Here is a 16,165-nt window from a genome sequence, read left to right on the forward strand (position 1 = left end):
TATTATTTTTACAATGCATATATATATATATATATATATATATATATATATATATATGCATTGTAAAAATAATAATTATATATATATATATATATATATATATATATATATATATATATTATTACTTTTACAATGCATATATATATGCATTGTAAAAATTATATATATATAATTTGTATATATATATGTATATATATGCATTGTAAAAATAAATTCATCTCTATAAATATATATTTTACAATAAACTATATCACAAAAGAATAAAAAAATACCTTTGCACACAAATCTTGTAATTTAAAAATAAGGTGCAATTCATAACTAGTGTGATAAATTATCAAAACATGATCCGCGCTAAAGCGTAAAGCAAAACGAGAGAGCTTGCGAAGCACGTATTCTTACAATACTTTTTCTATCACGCAAAAGTTGCAACAGTCTTTGTATGTCTTCGGGTCTCGGAGAACTAAATAATCCTAAGAGCAGCGCAGATGTAGCTCTAGTATGATCATTCTCCGATTTGGAATAGCCTCGAACAACAGCGTTTCTGGCAACGAAATGGCAAAGTTTACAGAATATATGTATTTTTACGAAATTTCTATTGTATGAAAATCTATATTACATATATTTACCTGAGTTCTTCCGCTCTTTGGGGAAATTCCTCTTTCAAACAATTTATCAAAATCTTCGAAAAAGTCTCAAAATCAAACTTCGCTTCTGGTCCCAAATTACTATATATCACATGCGATAATTTCTCATTCTGCAGAATAGCCGTGGCCTTACATAATGTCTCCTTTGCTGCCTGTCGTATAAACGATATAAATAAGCATATTAAATATCTGAAAGCGTATAATATTTATTAATCTATTTTACAGTACAATGTGATATAAATTTTACCGTAACTACTATTGAATTCGAGTCTTCCAGTCTTATTATCAGAGATGGCAAACAGCCTAGAAGATGATCAATCAAATCATTGTTGCATGACAATGCAAGCTTTTGCCAATTTGCAACTATCGCACCCAGAGCGTTTATGGCAGCGAACTTCATTTCCCAATTTTCTTTCTCGATAAAAGGTTTCAAAGCTAACACCACTCGCGGACTTACAGGCTTCTTGCATTGAACTGACAACAATACTGAGAGGCCTCGTAACGATTCGAGTACCACTTCAGCGCCGTCTTTCCCGCCAGCAGTCTCTTCCAGTCCATCGAGTAAGGCATCCATACAATTGTCAAAGTATTCGTCGATCTGAAAGATGACGGTCAGTATATGTAAAAGACGTACATATGTGAAAATAAAGTAGTGATTGAGAAAGCTGATATTTTACCAGTTTCGGATCCAAGTAACCTATTCTAGCAAGTCCAATAGTGGCGTGTGTTCGCACCAAGGACGACGAATCGGTCTTGCATTCGTGAAGGGTATTAATTATGGATTCAAGCCATATAACTCCGCAGTCCACTTTGCCAATCAGTTCTGTATAAAACGTCGCGGCGACCGCGCGTTGTATGGCTATAGTACTCGTCATCAATTTACCTATTATTTGCGCCATATTCAACATAACTTCATTTCTGCCCAATATGCATTTAATTAATGTTCGTACAATCAATATCACGTTATCCTCGGTTTGCGTCTCGAAAGAAGATGCCTGAAGTTTTATATTCATATAGTAAAATCGGAACAATCACAATATAAATTATCTAAATAGCATTTTAATACGTACGGCTTCCGCTAGCAAATTATACGCGACATTTGGTTGAATGATCATCAATATGCTAGTTATTACAGAATATACTTCCGCGTATGGATTCATCTTCTGCACGGCTCGATTAGGTACGTATCCGAACTTTGTGTTTATCAGCGACACAGGAGCTTCGATCCGCAGCCAGCCTGAGAGGAATTTGAGGAGAATCGATAACAATTCTGATAAGTGTATCTCAATAAAAATTTCCATATTTGGCGATTCTAAAAGATATTTTAAGCCCACGATAGCTGTCAAGGACGTGAGAGATGCGGTATTATTTCTTCCAGAATGCATCGTAACTTCACCAAATAGATTGCCGAAATTGAGTTTTACCAGTAGCAACTCCAACGCCTGGAAAAAAATTATATCGATCTATATATATCTATGTAACATGTAAAATAAAAATTTTATGTATATTGGAAAATCGACACCTACTCGGCCTCCAAGATATTCATCATTGCCGATTTCTCTCCAACACAATCTAGTACCTGGATCCAATGGTAATGGTTGTGATAAAAGATATTCGCTCACTTCTTCTGGATGATGCTTCATCAGCGATACTATAGCCGTTATTGCAACGTATCTGCAGGACCTATTTTCAATTTGTCTCATTTGCACAATAATACTTTCTATAACATAGAGAAATTATTTTCGTCACAATAATATCATAAAATTAAACAAAACAAAATTCCTTTCATAAAAACAGCAATTAATAATATAATTTGTGTTTTACGTACCAACTAAACAAACATCGGCCCTAGATATCTCTGATCCTCTAATTTCAAAATGTTGTGTAAGACCTATTCCCGCTATCAGACTTGTGTCTCCATAGAATAGTAAGCCTTCTATCAAACCTTCTGCAAACCCAACTATCTCACCATTGGGAATTTCATTTGATACCACTTCAGCCAAATTCTGTTTGCAACAACGAAAAATTATCTTATAATCAAAATGAAAGTAATTTTATATCTTTCGTAATAATATTTTATATAATACAATAAAATTAGCTATGTGTGTATGATTAGTTGTCAAGCAATTCAGTTGCACAAACTAACTTTTATGGTTCCATATGGCAGCTCCTCATTTTTAGTTATTTCATCCTTTATTTGTTGTATATTTTTAATCGAGGCGCTCGCAGGTGATATATGACGATGACGAGCTGCAATATCCAAAGAGAGAAATAAACAATCTATCAGCAATGTTCTCAAGTTGCTATTATCGTCGGCGCACCAGGAAAAAATTCTTCCTACTAGTTGTCCAGCATCAAACTTGACGCCTGGATATGTGTACTTTAAAGAATTATAATAGGATCTATATATGAAAGAGATAACTGTTTACAATCCTGGTATGTATATAAACATAAGACAAGGAGATGTATTTAATATTTACTGAAGCACTGTATGTAACACCAATAGAGTCATTTTTCTTTCTATATCTGACTTGGACTGCATCCATGGTAACAATATATCAACCAGCTCAGCTAACATATCCGCTGAATCAGATACAATTTCACTAGATATGGCTCCCAATTCATCCATGATTTGTAGTATCATTTCTGAATTTAAATGATGATCAATCTAATAAACAGAAATATTGATTGAAATCTCATCTGAATGATAATTTTTGTAAATATATGAGCATCTTATAATCTTAATTTTGATACCTCCAAACTAGCACCGATCGTTTTATCCAATATTGCACTGAGGAAAATCTGTTTTTCTTCATTATTTAACATTGGTGCTATACGTCTATATGGAAATATTTAGAAATATATTCTTATTATACATTTATTTCTCTATGAAACGCATAATATTAAATATATATTTTCATAAGTTAAATAAAAAATGGCAAAATGTCATGTGCACGAGAGCCGACGCAGTGGAGTACATATTTTATTATAGAACAATATTTAATAAATATAAAGAATTTTGGTTCGTTTTTTCCGAACTATCTGCAGTGTATTTAAAATAGATCTTCTAGATGATTTGCAGATTTGCTTGATTATTCAATGTTGTAAACACAGATTTTGTTTTTTTAATTATATATGTTTATCTAACAATATTCTTCTATTTGACAATTATATGATCAATCCTCACTTGACAGTATAACTGTTTTGTCTGACAACATTAATTTATATTTATATGTAAGCAATTCTCTTTGATAATATTGTGATTTATTAGTTATTATTCCGATATATCTATTATTTTAATTACGTTGAAGAGAACTCAAAAAAACATTTCGTTTATATCTAGTAAATTTTTATTTTATAATAAAATATATGCTTGACTTATTATGTTCAGTCTCATTTGCCATTTCTTATTTAGCTTTTGATTGTATTCACACAGAGCCTGTGCCTATAATTTAATATATTTAAAAAAAATTAATGTTATTAAATATCACATACATTAAAGAGTTTATTGCTTTCAGTATCGCCGGATAAATTTGCAACGGTCTATATCCAGTTGACGATTGTAAAATTCCCAATAAAGTAGCTAAAGCAGTAGTTTTTATATGCAAGCTCTCAAATTCGGGAAATTTGGTGGGATGAACAGCATTAGCCACCTACAAATCAACAATCCTGTCAATATACGACGAATAAAGAATATTTCATATTTAGATATATAGATTTTTACAGGCGCAAAATTAAAATTATTTAATAATTTATTAAAATTACTTGTTCCAAAACTGACAGTCCTGCTTCTTTTGTAGATAATTCCTTACATTCGTTCAACTGTTTAATACTCCATGATAATACGTGCTTTTCAAACGCTGAGAAAAATTTCTGTGGATCCCCCCTCTGAGCGATTTCAGCATAAGATTGTAACAAACCCGCTTTTGGAGCTTCAGCGGTAGCAGTGACTTTCGTGTCTCTCATTAAACTCAAGAATGACACGCGGACTTTCTTAGCATCTTCGATGGCACAAAACTCTTCCATTAATCTCAACACGATACTCAAGTGTCGTTTGGCGCAGATGCCGACTGCTCGCGCGTATTCCTTGGTAGTACTGCGAGAACGCGCGAGATCGACGAGAAGAGTAATGTGAGCATTGTTGTTGCATGTACATGCTAAAAATAACGCTACATTTGGTGTACTTGCTTTCAAGGCAAGTTCGTCAGCAATTTTGTTGCCCCACGATTCTCCTTCTAATTTCACGCTTTCTTCCAACCACTCTACTATCTTCTTTTCCCAAATTAAATCTCTAAAAAATCAAAAGATTATAGAAAATTCTCTTAATAATATATGCAAATCAAAAACTAATCTCTAATATTGTTACCGTTGCATAGGATCTTTCATTTCTTTGGAATTTTTTTGAGAATTTCTTTGTTCCTTTTGCGAACATTCTTGTGAAAGTTCCAACAACTTTTCGTCCCAATAAGATTTCACTCGATGTCCTATCAAAGGTGCTGCTGCTCTTAAAAAAGTCACTACTGGAAGTCGATTAGTCGAATCGCTTAATAATTCTAAACATCTGCCTAAAACTTTCGTGCCCGGAAAATCTCTTTCATCTATCGAAGAGTTTTCATTACGTATTATTTTTATCGTTAACGAGGTCAGTGAACGTAATACGGATGCAACCTATGTGTGGAGAAAAAGCAATTAGATTTGGACATTACATACAACATATAATTTCGACCATGTTACTTACAGAAGCTACGCAAGATGGATCCAGCAATGCATCTATCAAACATGGCCACAACCAGGATTCAACGTCGTCGACTGTTGTCGCAAGTAAATGCAAAGCTGTGGAACATTGTTTCATGTTGTCCTTTTTCGTGTCACAGTGCGACACCTAATAAACATAATGAGACAAAATTAATTTCTTTATTATTTTTCTCTAACTTTATCTTATTCATTATTTACCATATAACGAACAAATTTAGCTCTCTGTGATGGTAGCAGAGGAAATGTCGGCCGTGCTGCGAGTGCAGCTATGGCACTAACCATTTGCAGCGAACTATTTTCTTTAAGAGATTCCTGTAGGCTCAATGCAATTCTTTGCAATGTTCCATCCTCCTGGTAAAACATATATATATATATATATATATATATATATATATATATATATATACATATATATATATATATATATATATATATATATATATATAATGATATGTATATAGTATCAGAGAACTGTCGCATTGATAATGAAACTATATATTTTTATACCTCTGATGGAAGAGTATTTATGAAATACTTCAGGACTACCAGAGCACGAGCGCGTTGATTGGTAGTGGGTGATTTCAACTGTTGCAAGATTCTGTAAAAAAACTTGTGTAATAAGTGATTATAGTTCTCATAATTTTATATTTATTTATTAACTATATGCAAAAATATTATGTACACACATATTACCTGTCAAGACCTTCTTCAGGATACAAAGTGACCAATGATTTAAAGCATTGCAGTATCTCGAAATGAGTAAGAAGCATGTTTCGAGGGGTTGCCTCATAGGGGCTGACACTGACATATTCAAATAAAATTTGATGTATGTATTCTATAGATGTACGAATTGCTTCTTTATCACTTTCAGTCTTGATACAATTTAAAAGTACAGCTAAAACTCTAAGTATAATAATACCTTAATAAAAACATAATTGGTTTAAACTTAATGTACAATACAGAGAAGCTATTCAAAATAGGAAAAGAAAAAGAGAGAAATATCTAATATGCTTTCAATCAATAATAAATTTCTCATAAAATATGAAACTCACCTTACCGAAGCTAAACGTATATTTGATTTCTTAGAAAGATTTAAACATATAGGTATCAATTTTATAAGTCTCTCGTTATCTTGCTGTTCAGATAACAGAGATATTATAGAAACTAATGCATTTAAAATAGCTTCTATTGAATTAAAATCGCGAGATGTTTTCAACCAATTATGCATTAAAAAGTCACAGACAGAGCAAATTTCTTCCTCAAACATTTGTTTGTTAATTTCTGGAACTAAGACTTCTGCATTCATCATATAATCATTCATAGCTTCACAAAGCTTACTAATCACTGAAAATAAAGAACTAAATTACATACAGCTTTATTAATATTTATAGTAACAAAAGTATTATGAAATATACTTACTGAAACAAATTGCTTGCTTAAGAACTTCTTCACGTATTTGATTTAACATTGGTAACATAATAGTTAATATTATTTTAACAAAGGACAACATCCCATATGGATTGGCCACCGCAAGCTTCCCTATTGTGAAAACTATTGTAGCATTAGGAATTATCCCAGGTTCTAATCTACAAATATCATGTTTTAAGATTATATATAATGTTATACAATTTTTATAACTTATTGTTTCGTTTCTCTCTTAAATATAAATTAATTTATTATAACTATAAAATGGTATTAGAATGCATACTTAGATAAAAGTCCACCCATGGCTTGTATGCAATATATTTTACAAAGTTCAGTTAACAACTCAGCTGCTTCATTCTCAGTCTTTCTTATTAATTCGTACACTGCTATTTCAGCGAGAGATGCTGCTAAATCTTTATTTAAATTTGTAGCTGAATGTCTACAGATATTGGACATTATGTTCAACAGAGATGCTGTATGTTCAGTGGATATCTAGTTGAAAAAATGAAAAATGTACAATAATTGAATTATGCTATAACATTTAATTATTACGAATATTAACCTTTCTATGCATTTCCCAAAAATATATAGCAGTATGAATGACAATCTCTGGATTCTTCTTGCTTATTCTCTCAATCGATTCAATTACGGATTGTTTGACATTTTGATTTTTATCGTCTAAACAGTCCAACAGCACTCCAATTACAGCTAAAAACAAATATTTTACTTCATCATTGCAAGCATCCTTAAAAATATTTTTTGGTCAGCAAACTAAATTTTTTAATTATTAATTAAAAATTATTGATTGCCTATAATATTGTATGTTTACCCGATAATTCGGAGCTATCGTTGCTTTCAACTTCTTCCCTCATGTTGATAACATGTAAGTGTTACGTTTAGATGGGGAATGTTATGTTTACGTATAAAAGACGTTATAAGACGTTACTTTGTCGACTTCAAATTTGTGAAAAACAACTTGTCACTCATATGCACAACACTAGATTATTTATTTATTAAAATTTCTATCATTCTATGTTATAATCTTTTGCGATCATTAACCGAATAAATTGAGGAACGTGCTGATTGTACTAATATTCAATTAGCTGATCAAACACAAATGTCACCCACATACATCCATCAGTGTGTTATCTACGCATTAATTATCTATATGAATTTACAGTTTAGTTAAAGGTGTTTATATGTACAAGGTATTTCAAGGATTTTGCCTCATCATACAGAATTGCGTTCTAAAATCTACTTGACGGAGAAGAATAGCTTTTGATTGTCCAATCAAGATAAAAGAAGCAAAGTTTTCTTTATCTTGATTTGTCAAACAAAAGTATTCTATCCGACGAGTGGATTTTAGAATAAACCTAGCTGTATCAGAAAAAAATTAAGCCTATCATATGCTGATTGGCCGAAATGCAACGAGATCAACTAGATGCAGAGTTGATGTTCCCAACCACACACAATAATTAATAAAATCCAATAACATATTTATGGGATAAGAGATATGAAATTGTTTTTTCAATTATTATTCATATATAATTCAACTTCTTGATAAACTTGCGCGCGCACGAGAGAAAGAGAGAAAAAGAGAGAGAGAGAGAGAGAGAGAGAGAGAGAGAGAGCATTTGCAGTTTGCATTGCGTTCATGATTGCTAGTCACTGATCACATAGTTGATACTGCAGGCACATAAGAATGACATACAGTGATGTAATATGAATTGATGTTAAAGAACTGTGAAGCTAAGATTCTGTTTTACGTCAAAAAAGAGAAATTACAAAGATTAAACCGGAGAAAATGCATAAAAAATTATATAAAAGAAATTATATTAATTATATATATCTTTCTTTTCTCTCTTTAGAAAAAGTTTGAAAGAATCAAGTGCAAAACAAATGCATAAAAAATCTGTATCTTTTAAAAAAAATTAATATATATATTTCCAATAATGAAAATTTTTTCTTGTGTCTTTTAATTTATTTATTTTTTAGCTTTTAATATAATGATGAATAAATTATGTAGATACAATATAAAATCTTTCCAATAATCATCAGATTGGTGACATTTTTAATTACTGAAGAAAGCTAAATATGCAAGAAAATAACAATAATTTCAAACGCTGTCACAAATATATATAATTAAAAGTTAAATTGATATAAATTGATAACAAACACTATTTGTTAAAAAATTCTTTAACAATATTTCGTTTTTCTAGATATAAATTACATATTTTTATATGCAACTAAAGTTAGATTAGTTGCGATGAGACTGTGATGGATCTACAAGATGTGGAGGCATGATATTGGAATATTTGAATAATTCATTTTCAGATCCAATGTAAAATAGACTTAAACAGGAGCCGGTGGCATAAGAGTCATCCCATTGCATTCGATTGCAATCTTGACACCAATTACAAAAAAAGCAATGTTTTTCACTATTGACCTGTTAATATAAAACTAACATATTAGTATAAAACATTATTTATACATGCAGTAAAAAAATTGCATAATTTGATAAATTATGTAATTAAAAATATTGATTCATATATAAATAATGCATATATAATTATACATCTTCTATAAAAAAGAAAATTGACAAAACAATTAGAATCCATGTAGTTCTAACAAAAATTGTATTATATTTTAATTTCAATTTTAAATAATTTATGACATTAATTCCATTGTAAAGTAATAATTAAATTGTTATATTTTATATTTTATAAATTATATATGTATAATTAGTTCAGTTACATGAGCTGACTATTAAATTAAAATTATATTTTATCAGCAATTCTTAAATCTATTTCAAGAGCTATCAACAAACAAGTACACTTTGCGATAACCTACCATTTAAACTGATCATAGTAAACATCTTTCAGGATTTTTTTGATTGTTTCTGTCGCCATTGTTTGTCTTTTGTCGTAAGACTCGTTCCGAATCGTTTAAAGTTATTCGAAATCCTTCAGTAAAAACTGTACCAGTTTCTGTTCACTAATGTGCGCCCACGTGCATGTGTTCCTTTCTTCGCACTTTAATCTCCTTCTCTTATTTCTCTTTCTATCTCTTTCCTCATCCAACGTCTGAATATTTGATGTACAAGATTACATTTTAAAATTTACTCCTTGAAGTAGAATAACGTTTGATTGACCAATCACGACAAAGAAATATTTGTTTCTTTTGTCTTGATTGGTCAATTGATTTTTACTCTACTCCAAGAAGGAAAATTTTGGAACGCATCCTGTATTGTATTTAGGAAGTGCAAGTAGGCAGAGAACTAACGTGCTGTCAGTTCTGTATAAGATTTGACATTTGACCGATGTTGTGTTGATCGATAAAAATAGTGCACTTTAAAAGAATGTATGTACATATAATTCTATTGTAATTTCAAGAGCGATTTTAAATTCGTTCGACAAATATGAAACAATTAATTGTTTGACAAGAAATTAAACGTAATATTCGTGTCAATTTAATCAATTAAATTTTCATTATTTGATAAAATCATTTTCATATCTCGTTATTGTTATAGGTGTCATACGAAATATTCCATATATTAATCATCAACAGTATTTAATGCTAATTAACAATGATCGAATTTTATGATAAAAATAATTGAAGCGTCTACAACATTGTATAAAATTCAGTATTCAGTGTGTAAGGATGGGTGCAGGAAAGAGTCAGTTTACTGAAGAGGAATTGCAGGACTATCAAGTACTTTTTTCTATTATTTTGATCATCTTTTTTTTATTAAGAGTTAAATTTTTAACAATTATTTATTTTAAAAAAATATATATAATTAATTAAAAACTATCTTCTGTTTATTGACAGGATTTAACATACTTTACAAAAAAGGAAGTCTTATAGTGAGTATGCTGTTAATGATGCTTTCCATTTAGTTAAATATTTGCTTAATAAATATTTATGTTTCTTATAAGCATATATTGTATTATTAATTATTATATATTTAATTAGAAGAAATTATATACATAAGAATATATTTTTTCTTTCCTTATTATAGTGCACATCAGAAATTTAAGGCACTTGCACCAGAAAAAGTTGGACATAATAGAAATGCAAAGCTCCCAATGTCTAAAATTTTGCAATATCCTGAATTGAGAGTAAATCCTTTTGGAGATAGAATCTGTAAGGTCTTCAGTTCTAGTCAAGATGGTGACTGTACCTTTGAAGATTTTCTGGACATGATGTCTGTATTTAGTGATGCTGCTCCAAAAGCAGTGAAAGCTGAACATGCATTTAGAATATTTGGTAAATCTGATATTTCTGGCCAATTTTATTTGCAACGCAAGTAAAATTTTATCCTTATTTTACTGACAATGTTTCATTGATGTAGATTTTGATGGCGATGATATGCTTGGTGTAGGAGATCTAAGACAAGTGATAGATAGATTAACTGCGCCTCAAAGATTGAACGACAATGACATGCAGCAACTTCTTCATTACATTCTCGACGAAGCTGATTTAGATGATGATGGTGCTCTGAGCTTTGCAGAATTTGAACATATTATAGAGAAGAGTAGCGATTTTTCCAAGTAAGATTTTTTATTATTAAATTATATAATTTTGTTTTTAATTTGCCAATAATATTAAAACTTTTTTACAGGAGTTTTCGTATTCGTTTATAAAAATATGATATACTATAACAAGTACTATTAAAACAAGATATCTTAATCGGTAAAAGACTGAATATATTGAATAATAATTGTGACAATGTAGATATAGACCTGATATGTACTGTAGAAAAAAAAAACATGACATTAACATTTGCAAAATGTGCCAAGGCCCTACAATTAGGCCTAAACCAAACAATACTAATTTTTTTTATTTTTTATTGAACTTATTTATTTAAGATTATATAATAGCAAGGACAAACATAATTATACAAATATATTAATTGAATTAAAACTGCCATATACTATACAGTAATTCTATTAATACTCATATGACGCTTTAATGAATGAAGAAGAATCACACAATCTTGATTAATAAATACTCCTCTTTACACTTCATTTATCTTTTTATCTCTTATGTAACAAACATAAAAATGAATACATAATTAAATCAACATGAAAATACTGTATCAACTTATGTTTCCTGATTACAATGTAGAAAATTCATTTTTTATACTAGCATAATAGGTTTAATATGTATTTAAAAAATTTGTATTTAAAGATATTTACAAACTTAATTTCATAATGTTATCTATATTTATGTATATTTAAAGAGAGTTGTAATATATCTCTTATCCTATATTAATAATCATGATAATATTAAAATTATCTTTTATTTTACTTATTACACTTTATTATAAAAATCATCCATCAATAATTGTTACAATATCTTGTATATTGTAACGATATCCCATATAATACAATATAAAAAATGGTATCCACAATATATTCATGGAATTCACATAATATAACTTTTATTTAGGATTGCAGATACCCCCTAAAATATATATAAAAAATTATTTATATAACAATTTATATATGTATATGTATCTCAAAATGTAAATATATCTTACGGAAGCTTCATTTTCATAAATATCCAGCATGCAACAAATGACACAAGTATGCTGAGAAATCCAACACATATCAGAAGAACTCTGTTAAGTTTTGGTGTTGATGGACCATGAGTCTGATCCAATATGATAAAACCCAAGCCTCCCATTGTAAATAGGAAACTAGAAGCTAAGCCTTCCATGATATATTGTCCATTTACACGATATGGCATAAATGCTACCTGCAAGGATCACATTGGTTGATAAAATTAGAAAAACCTAATTATTGAGAATAAAAATTCAATCAACTTACAGGTCTTGTATGACCATGTTCATCTGTTGTAGATCCTACACTGGGTGGTTCAACAATTACATCGTATATGATTCCTACAAAACATATGTCCAACATTAAAAAAATTTTATTAAATTTTATTTAAAAAGTTGTTAATACACAAAGAGTTTTTTAACATTTTTCTAATACATATATAAATATTTGTAAATTACATAATCTAAATAAAAAAAGAATAAGCTATTAAAAATGATTTTTAAAAAAATCAAAATGTTTAAATAGCTAACCTCCTGTTACCAAGAAGTACGATAGAAGAATGAAGGAGAAGACTATCATAGCACTAGGTTTCACAAACCAGGACGGTCTTTTTAATTTTAAATTAGGCACTTCCAGGACTAAGAACGGTAATCGGTAAATGTACTCCATTCTGTTGCGATAAAATCTAAAAACTATACGATGGAAAAATAAAGGATTTTCTTCATAAACACATTCACCGACACCGCTGACGTCTCCTTTCAACTGGTCATACACGTGTGCCGAATGACATTTTGCGCCGAACTGTACATACCGGCAAGGAAACCGGCAAGCTCCGCCTTTCATTGGTTGGTATCAAGATAGTTTTCAATATATATTTAGGAACTTATTATTAAAAAAATCGACATTTTTTAGGACTGTAAGTAACTCGGAATTCTGTATTTAAACTCAATTTACATCTTTTTGTTTCTTTAATATAAATTTATCAATTTAATCTCAATTTATCAATTTAAAACCACATTTACTGCGCAATGTTATTGGACAGCTGACATTTCAATGTATGAAAAACTGGCTTTAGTATCTTTCTAAGGTCCAATTTCACCATCTTCGGTTAGATTAACCGACGGTTAAAATCAGCAGGGTGGCAACTGAAATGATAAGAATGCTTGGTTTTCTTTCACCTTTATTTTCTGTTGGCACCCTGCTGATTTTAACCGTCGGTTAACTTAATTGAAGGTGGTGAAATTGGCCCTAAGTCGCGTATCTCTGTTGTATATTTTTCGAGTTCATTTTATATTTCTCATTTCATCTGTCATGAGTGCATATATATTCAAACGCTATTGTCATATAGTGAGGAAAATAAACCCGTTATTATGAAGAATATAAAATAACAAAAATATTATAGTAAAAACTATAGAAAAAGTGTAGTACAGGATAGATGTCCATTAATGAATACCTAACCTAACCTAACCTATTTGGCAATTCTGTTTTTCAATGGAAAAGAAAAGTGCAATTTTGCATATTGATAACGAACGACGTACATAGTACAATGCTTTTATTGTTAATGAGATACTAATTAATTCTACAGCTTAACTTTACAGTGCATCATCGGCTAAAGGTTAATGTTCACAATCATTTGCTATTTAATTTATTATTTCTCAGCAATTCTCAAATGGGTGACATAGGTCATATATTTTTTAAATAACATTTCCATAATATTTTTCGATAATATTTTTTTATTATTATTCGATATTATTTTTATAATATTTTTTTATATAATTTTGTACAAAAATGAATATTTTTATACACTGTTGCAGACTATAAGAATTTAATTTGTACTTTGGATATATAATGGACATTGTCTAAGATCAATAAAATAGTTCTTATTACTAAAGCAGCATTATATATAAAGAGTATTGTAGAAAATGAGTGAGACTCCAACAAATGATATGCCTGAGAGCAACGGTGCAATGGAGCAGTCTGCTTATAATGGCGAGGCAGAAGAGCATGCTGGTAATCATAATTTGCATGAATTAATTTGTGTTTTGTGATATCAATTGAGAATAATTTTTTTTGCATTCTTTATTTTGTTAGCTAAGTCTCCAGTAAGTACTGAAGAGAAAGCACCGGATTCAGTATGTGATAATGGTATAAAAAGGAATGCCATTGCCTCTGGCAATAGTAATGCACCAAATAGAACAAAAAAACGCAAGAAGACTCCAAGAGATGCCACTGCACCAAAACAACCTTTGAGTGGTTATTTCCTGTAATGACTAAACCTAAAAATATTTAGACTATATATTAAATTACTTTGTTTTTAATAGAATATAATGCATAGGTTTTTAAATGACCGGAGAGAGAAAGTTCGAAGCGAAAATCCGAATTTAACATTCACAGAGATTACAAAGCTTCTGGCTTCGGAATGGAGTAAATTACCAGGTGATCAGAAACAGGTTTGTACCTCCTTGTTATATTTTTGTAATTATATCTCTATAATATATTAATAAAATGATATATTATAATATATTATTTGCAGCAATATTTGGATGCAGCTGAACAAGATAAAGAGCGCTACAATCGCGAGTTTAACAACTATAAGCAAACAGAAGCATATCGACTGTTCAATGAAAAACAATCAGAGAGACAAAATGAAAATAAGAAAGAAAGAAATGGCACTGATGTAAACGTTGAGCAGAATGTATGATAGTATTGTTACATTATATTTAAGATAATTTCTAATGTAAAAAAGAGAGAATGCTAATGAAAACTTTATTTAGGACATCCAGCAAGATAAGGACAATGATTTTACAGGTTTTGACATCCCTATTTTTACAGAAGAATTTCTGGATCACAACAAAGGTAAAATATTGTTAGCTTAAATATGTAGTCAATAAAATAGATTTAATAATGAAATTAATAAAAATATCCGTTACAAAAATATATAGCCTGTGAGGCTGAATTGAGACAATTGCGGAAAGCAACATCCGACTATGAATCTCAGAATGCAGTTCTCCAGCGACACGTCGATAGTCTGCATGCGGCTGTGAATCGCTTGGAATCCGAAACTAATCAACAACGAACGAACAATCAAGCTTTACAGCGCAATTTGGATTCTCTTCGTTCGCAATTAGCAGGCTGCTTCGCTACTATACCGCTTCCAGGCGAGTTTCTTCAGGATAAAATTTAAGCAGTGATTTTATTTAAAAATTCGATATTTTATTTGTATATTTTTTTTTTGCACATACAGGCACACATGATGGTGCTACATTACAAAATATCGACAGTTACTTCGAGAGACTGGAATCATTATTGAGCGGTAACGTCGAACAAAGTCTACGTAATACTATTCGCAATGCTGTGTCTCGTCTAGAATTAATTGGATGACAATCGCCTCCGGGCAGTACATCATTGAAACATCATCGTTCGAGGCATTCACATCGAAAGTAGTGAAAAAAATATTTTAAACAGTTTGTAAATTCCACTTTTCTACCTCGTGGTAGGATCAATATGATTACCAGCTATTTAAGTTAATGATTACATATGTATTGCAGCTGATTATTTGTGGTTTCTATAATATATATGACAATAATTTACACTTTACTTTACTCTATTTATACTTTGATGTAAGTTTTATTTTAAGTATGATATAGCAATATAATTTAAATTTTTCTGCTTCACTTCTCAATGAAGCCATTTGATGCAAATAGCTTAAGCGTTTTTGTGTACACTGGAGTAGTTGGATCCGTTAAGTTCAGATACCAATTAATTAATATCTGATGT

The 16,165-nt window shown here is 30.2% G+C and overlaps 4 protein-coding genes across 5 annotated transcripts; 2 read left to right on the forward strand and 2 right to left on the reverse strand.

Moving 5' to 3' along the window:
- Nucleotides 1–203: 203 nt before the first annotated feature.
- Nucleotides 204–8,069, reverse strand: LOC126848427 (maestro heat-like repeat-containing protein family member 1). The gene is made up of 22 exons (XM_050589322.1): nt 7,654–8,069; nt 7,387–7,532; nt 7,108–7,316; nt 6,819–6,985; nt 6,452–6,743; nt 6,093–6,302; nt 5,907–5,997; nt 5,598–5,750; nt 5,383–5,526; nt 5,011–5,312; nt 4,410–4,935; nt 4,140–4,297; nt 3,399–3,483; nt 3,125–3,312; nt 2,791–3,046; nt 2,473–2,650; nt 2,171–2,364; nt 1,715–2,086; nt 1,322–1,639; nt 892–1,242; nt 627–796; nt 204–541 (listed from the first exon to the last, which is right to left on the reverse strand). The coding sequence occupies exons 1-22, from the start codon at nt 7,694–7,696 to the stop codon at nt 352–354; spliced, it is 4,743 nt and encodes a 1,580-aa protein (XP_050445279.1). The 5' UTR covers nt 7,697–8,069; the 3' UTR covers nt 204–351.
- A 1,996-nt stretch (nt 8,070–10,065) lies between these two features.
- On the forward strand, nt 10,066–11,762 carry LOC126848483 (calcium and integrin-binding protein 1-like). Of its 2 annotated transcripts, none has more exons than XM_050589443.1 (6): nt 10,066–10,184; nt 10,354–10,535; nt 10,653–10,687; nt 10,843–11,090; nt 11,176–11,374; nt 11,446–11,762. In XM_050589443.1, exons 2-6 carry the CDS (start codon nt 10,485–10,487, stop codon nt 11,465–11,467), a joined length of 555 nt encoding a protein of 184 aa, XP_050445400.1. In that variant the 5' UTR covers nt 10,066–10,184; nt 10,354–10,484; the 3' UTR covers nt 11,468–11,762. The 2 variants fall into 2 exon arrangements, with proteins under 2 accessions (XP_050445400.1, XP_050445399.1); XM_050589442.1 differs by having other exon boundaries at nt 10,118–10,276.
- Nucleotides 11,763–12,107: 345 nt separating this feature from the next.
- On the reverse strand, nt 12,108–13,178 carry LOC126848484 (oligosaccharyltransferase complex subunit OSTC). The gene is made up of 4 exons (XM_050589444.1): nt 12,919–13,178; nt 12,656–12,729; nt 12,367–12,584; nt 12,108–12,290 (listed from the first exon to the last, which is right to left on the reverse strand). Exons 1-4 carry the CDS (start codon nt 13,055–13,057, stop codon nt 12,272–12,274), a joined length of 450 nt encoding a protein of 149 aa, XP_050445401.1. The 5' UTR covers nt 13,058–13,178; the 3' UTR covers nt 12,108–12,271.
- Nucleotides 13,179–13,615: 437 nt separating this feature from the next.
- Nucleotides 13,616–15,985, forward strand: LOC126848291 (high mobility group protein 20A). The gene is made up of 8 exons (XM_050589071.1): nt 13,616–14,003; nt 14,203–14,398; nt 14,480–14,651; nt 14,724–14,838; nt 14,922–15,083; nt 15,163–15,244; nt 15,331–15,546; nt 15,633–15,985. Exons 2-8 carry the CDS (start codon nt 14,311–14,313, stop codon nt 15,767–15,769), a joined length of 972 nt encoding a protein of 323 aa, XP_050445028.1. The 5' UTR covers nt 13,616–14,003; nt 14,203–14,310; the 3' UTR covers nt 15,770–15,985.
- The last annotated feature ends 180 nt before the right edge of the window (nt 15,986–16,165 follow it).

The sequence above is a fragment of the Cataglyphis hispanica genome, chromosome 3 (assembly GCF_021464435.1).
Source record: "Cataglyphis hispanica isolate Lineage 1 chromosome 3, ULB_Chis1_1.0, whole genome shotgun sequence".
Classification (NCBI taxonomy): domain Eukaryota; kingdom Metazoa; phylum Arthropoda; class Insecta; order Hymenoptera; family Formicidae; genus Cataglyphis; species Cataglyphis hispanica.

Excerpts from the sequence above, each read along its gene's own strand:
- LOC126848427 (XM_050589322.1), bottom strand. The coding sequence starts at position 7,696 with ATGAGGGAAGAAGTTGAAAGCAACGATAGCTCCGAATTATCGG. Across the intron at positions 6,744-6,818 it reads TAAGCAAGCAATTTGTTTCA|TGATTAGTAAGCTTTGTGAA; the intron begins GTAAGTATATTT and ends CTTTATTTTCAG. Across the intron at positions 3,484-4,139 it reads AAAGCAATAAACTCTTTAAT|ACGTATAGCACCAATGTTAA; the intron begins GTATGTGATATT and ends ATTTCCATATAG.
- LOC126848483 (XM_050589443.1), top strand. The coding sequence starts at position 10,485 with ATGGGTGCAGGAAAGAGTCAGTTTACTGAAGAGGAATTGCAGGACTAT. Across the intron at positions 11,091-11,175 it reads ACATGCATTTAGAATATTTG|ATTTTGATGGCGATGATATG; the intron begins GTAAATCTGATA and ends TCATTGATGTAG. Across the intron at positions 11,375-11,445 it reads AAGAGTAGCGATTTTTCCAA|GAGTTTTCGTATTCGTTTAT; the intron begins GTAAGATTTTTT and ends ACTTTTTTACAG.
- LOC126848484 (XM_050589444.1), bottom strand. The coding sequence starts at position 13,057 with ATGGAGTACATTTACCGATTACCGTTCTTAGTCCTGGAAGTGCCTAAT. Across the intron at positions 12,730-12,918 it reads GTACTTCTTGGTAACAGGAG|GAATCATATACGATGTAATT; the intron begins GTTAGCTATTTA and ends TATGTTTTGTAG. Across the intron at positions 12,585-12,655 it reads AACATGGTCATACAAGACCT|GTAGCATTTATGCCATATCG; the intron begins GTAAGTTGATTG and ends TGATCCTTGCAG.
- LOC126848291 (XM_050589071.1), top strand. The coding sequence starts at position 14,311 with ATGAGTGAGACTCCAACAAATGATATGCCTGAGAGCAACGGTGCAATG. Across the intron at positions 14,399-14,479 it reads CGAGGCAGAAGAGCATGCTG|CTAAGTCTCCAGTAAGTACT; the intron begins GTAATCATAATT and ends TTATTTTGTTAG. Across the intron at positions 15,245-15,330 it reads ATTTCTGGATCACAACAAAG|CCTGTGAGGCTGAATTGAGA; the intron begins GTAAAATATTGT and ends AAAAATATATAG.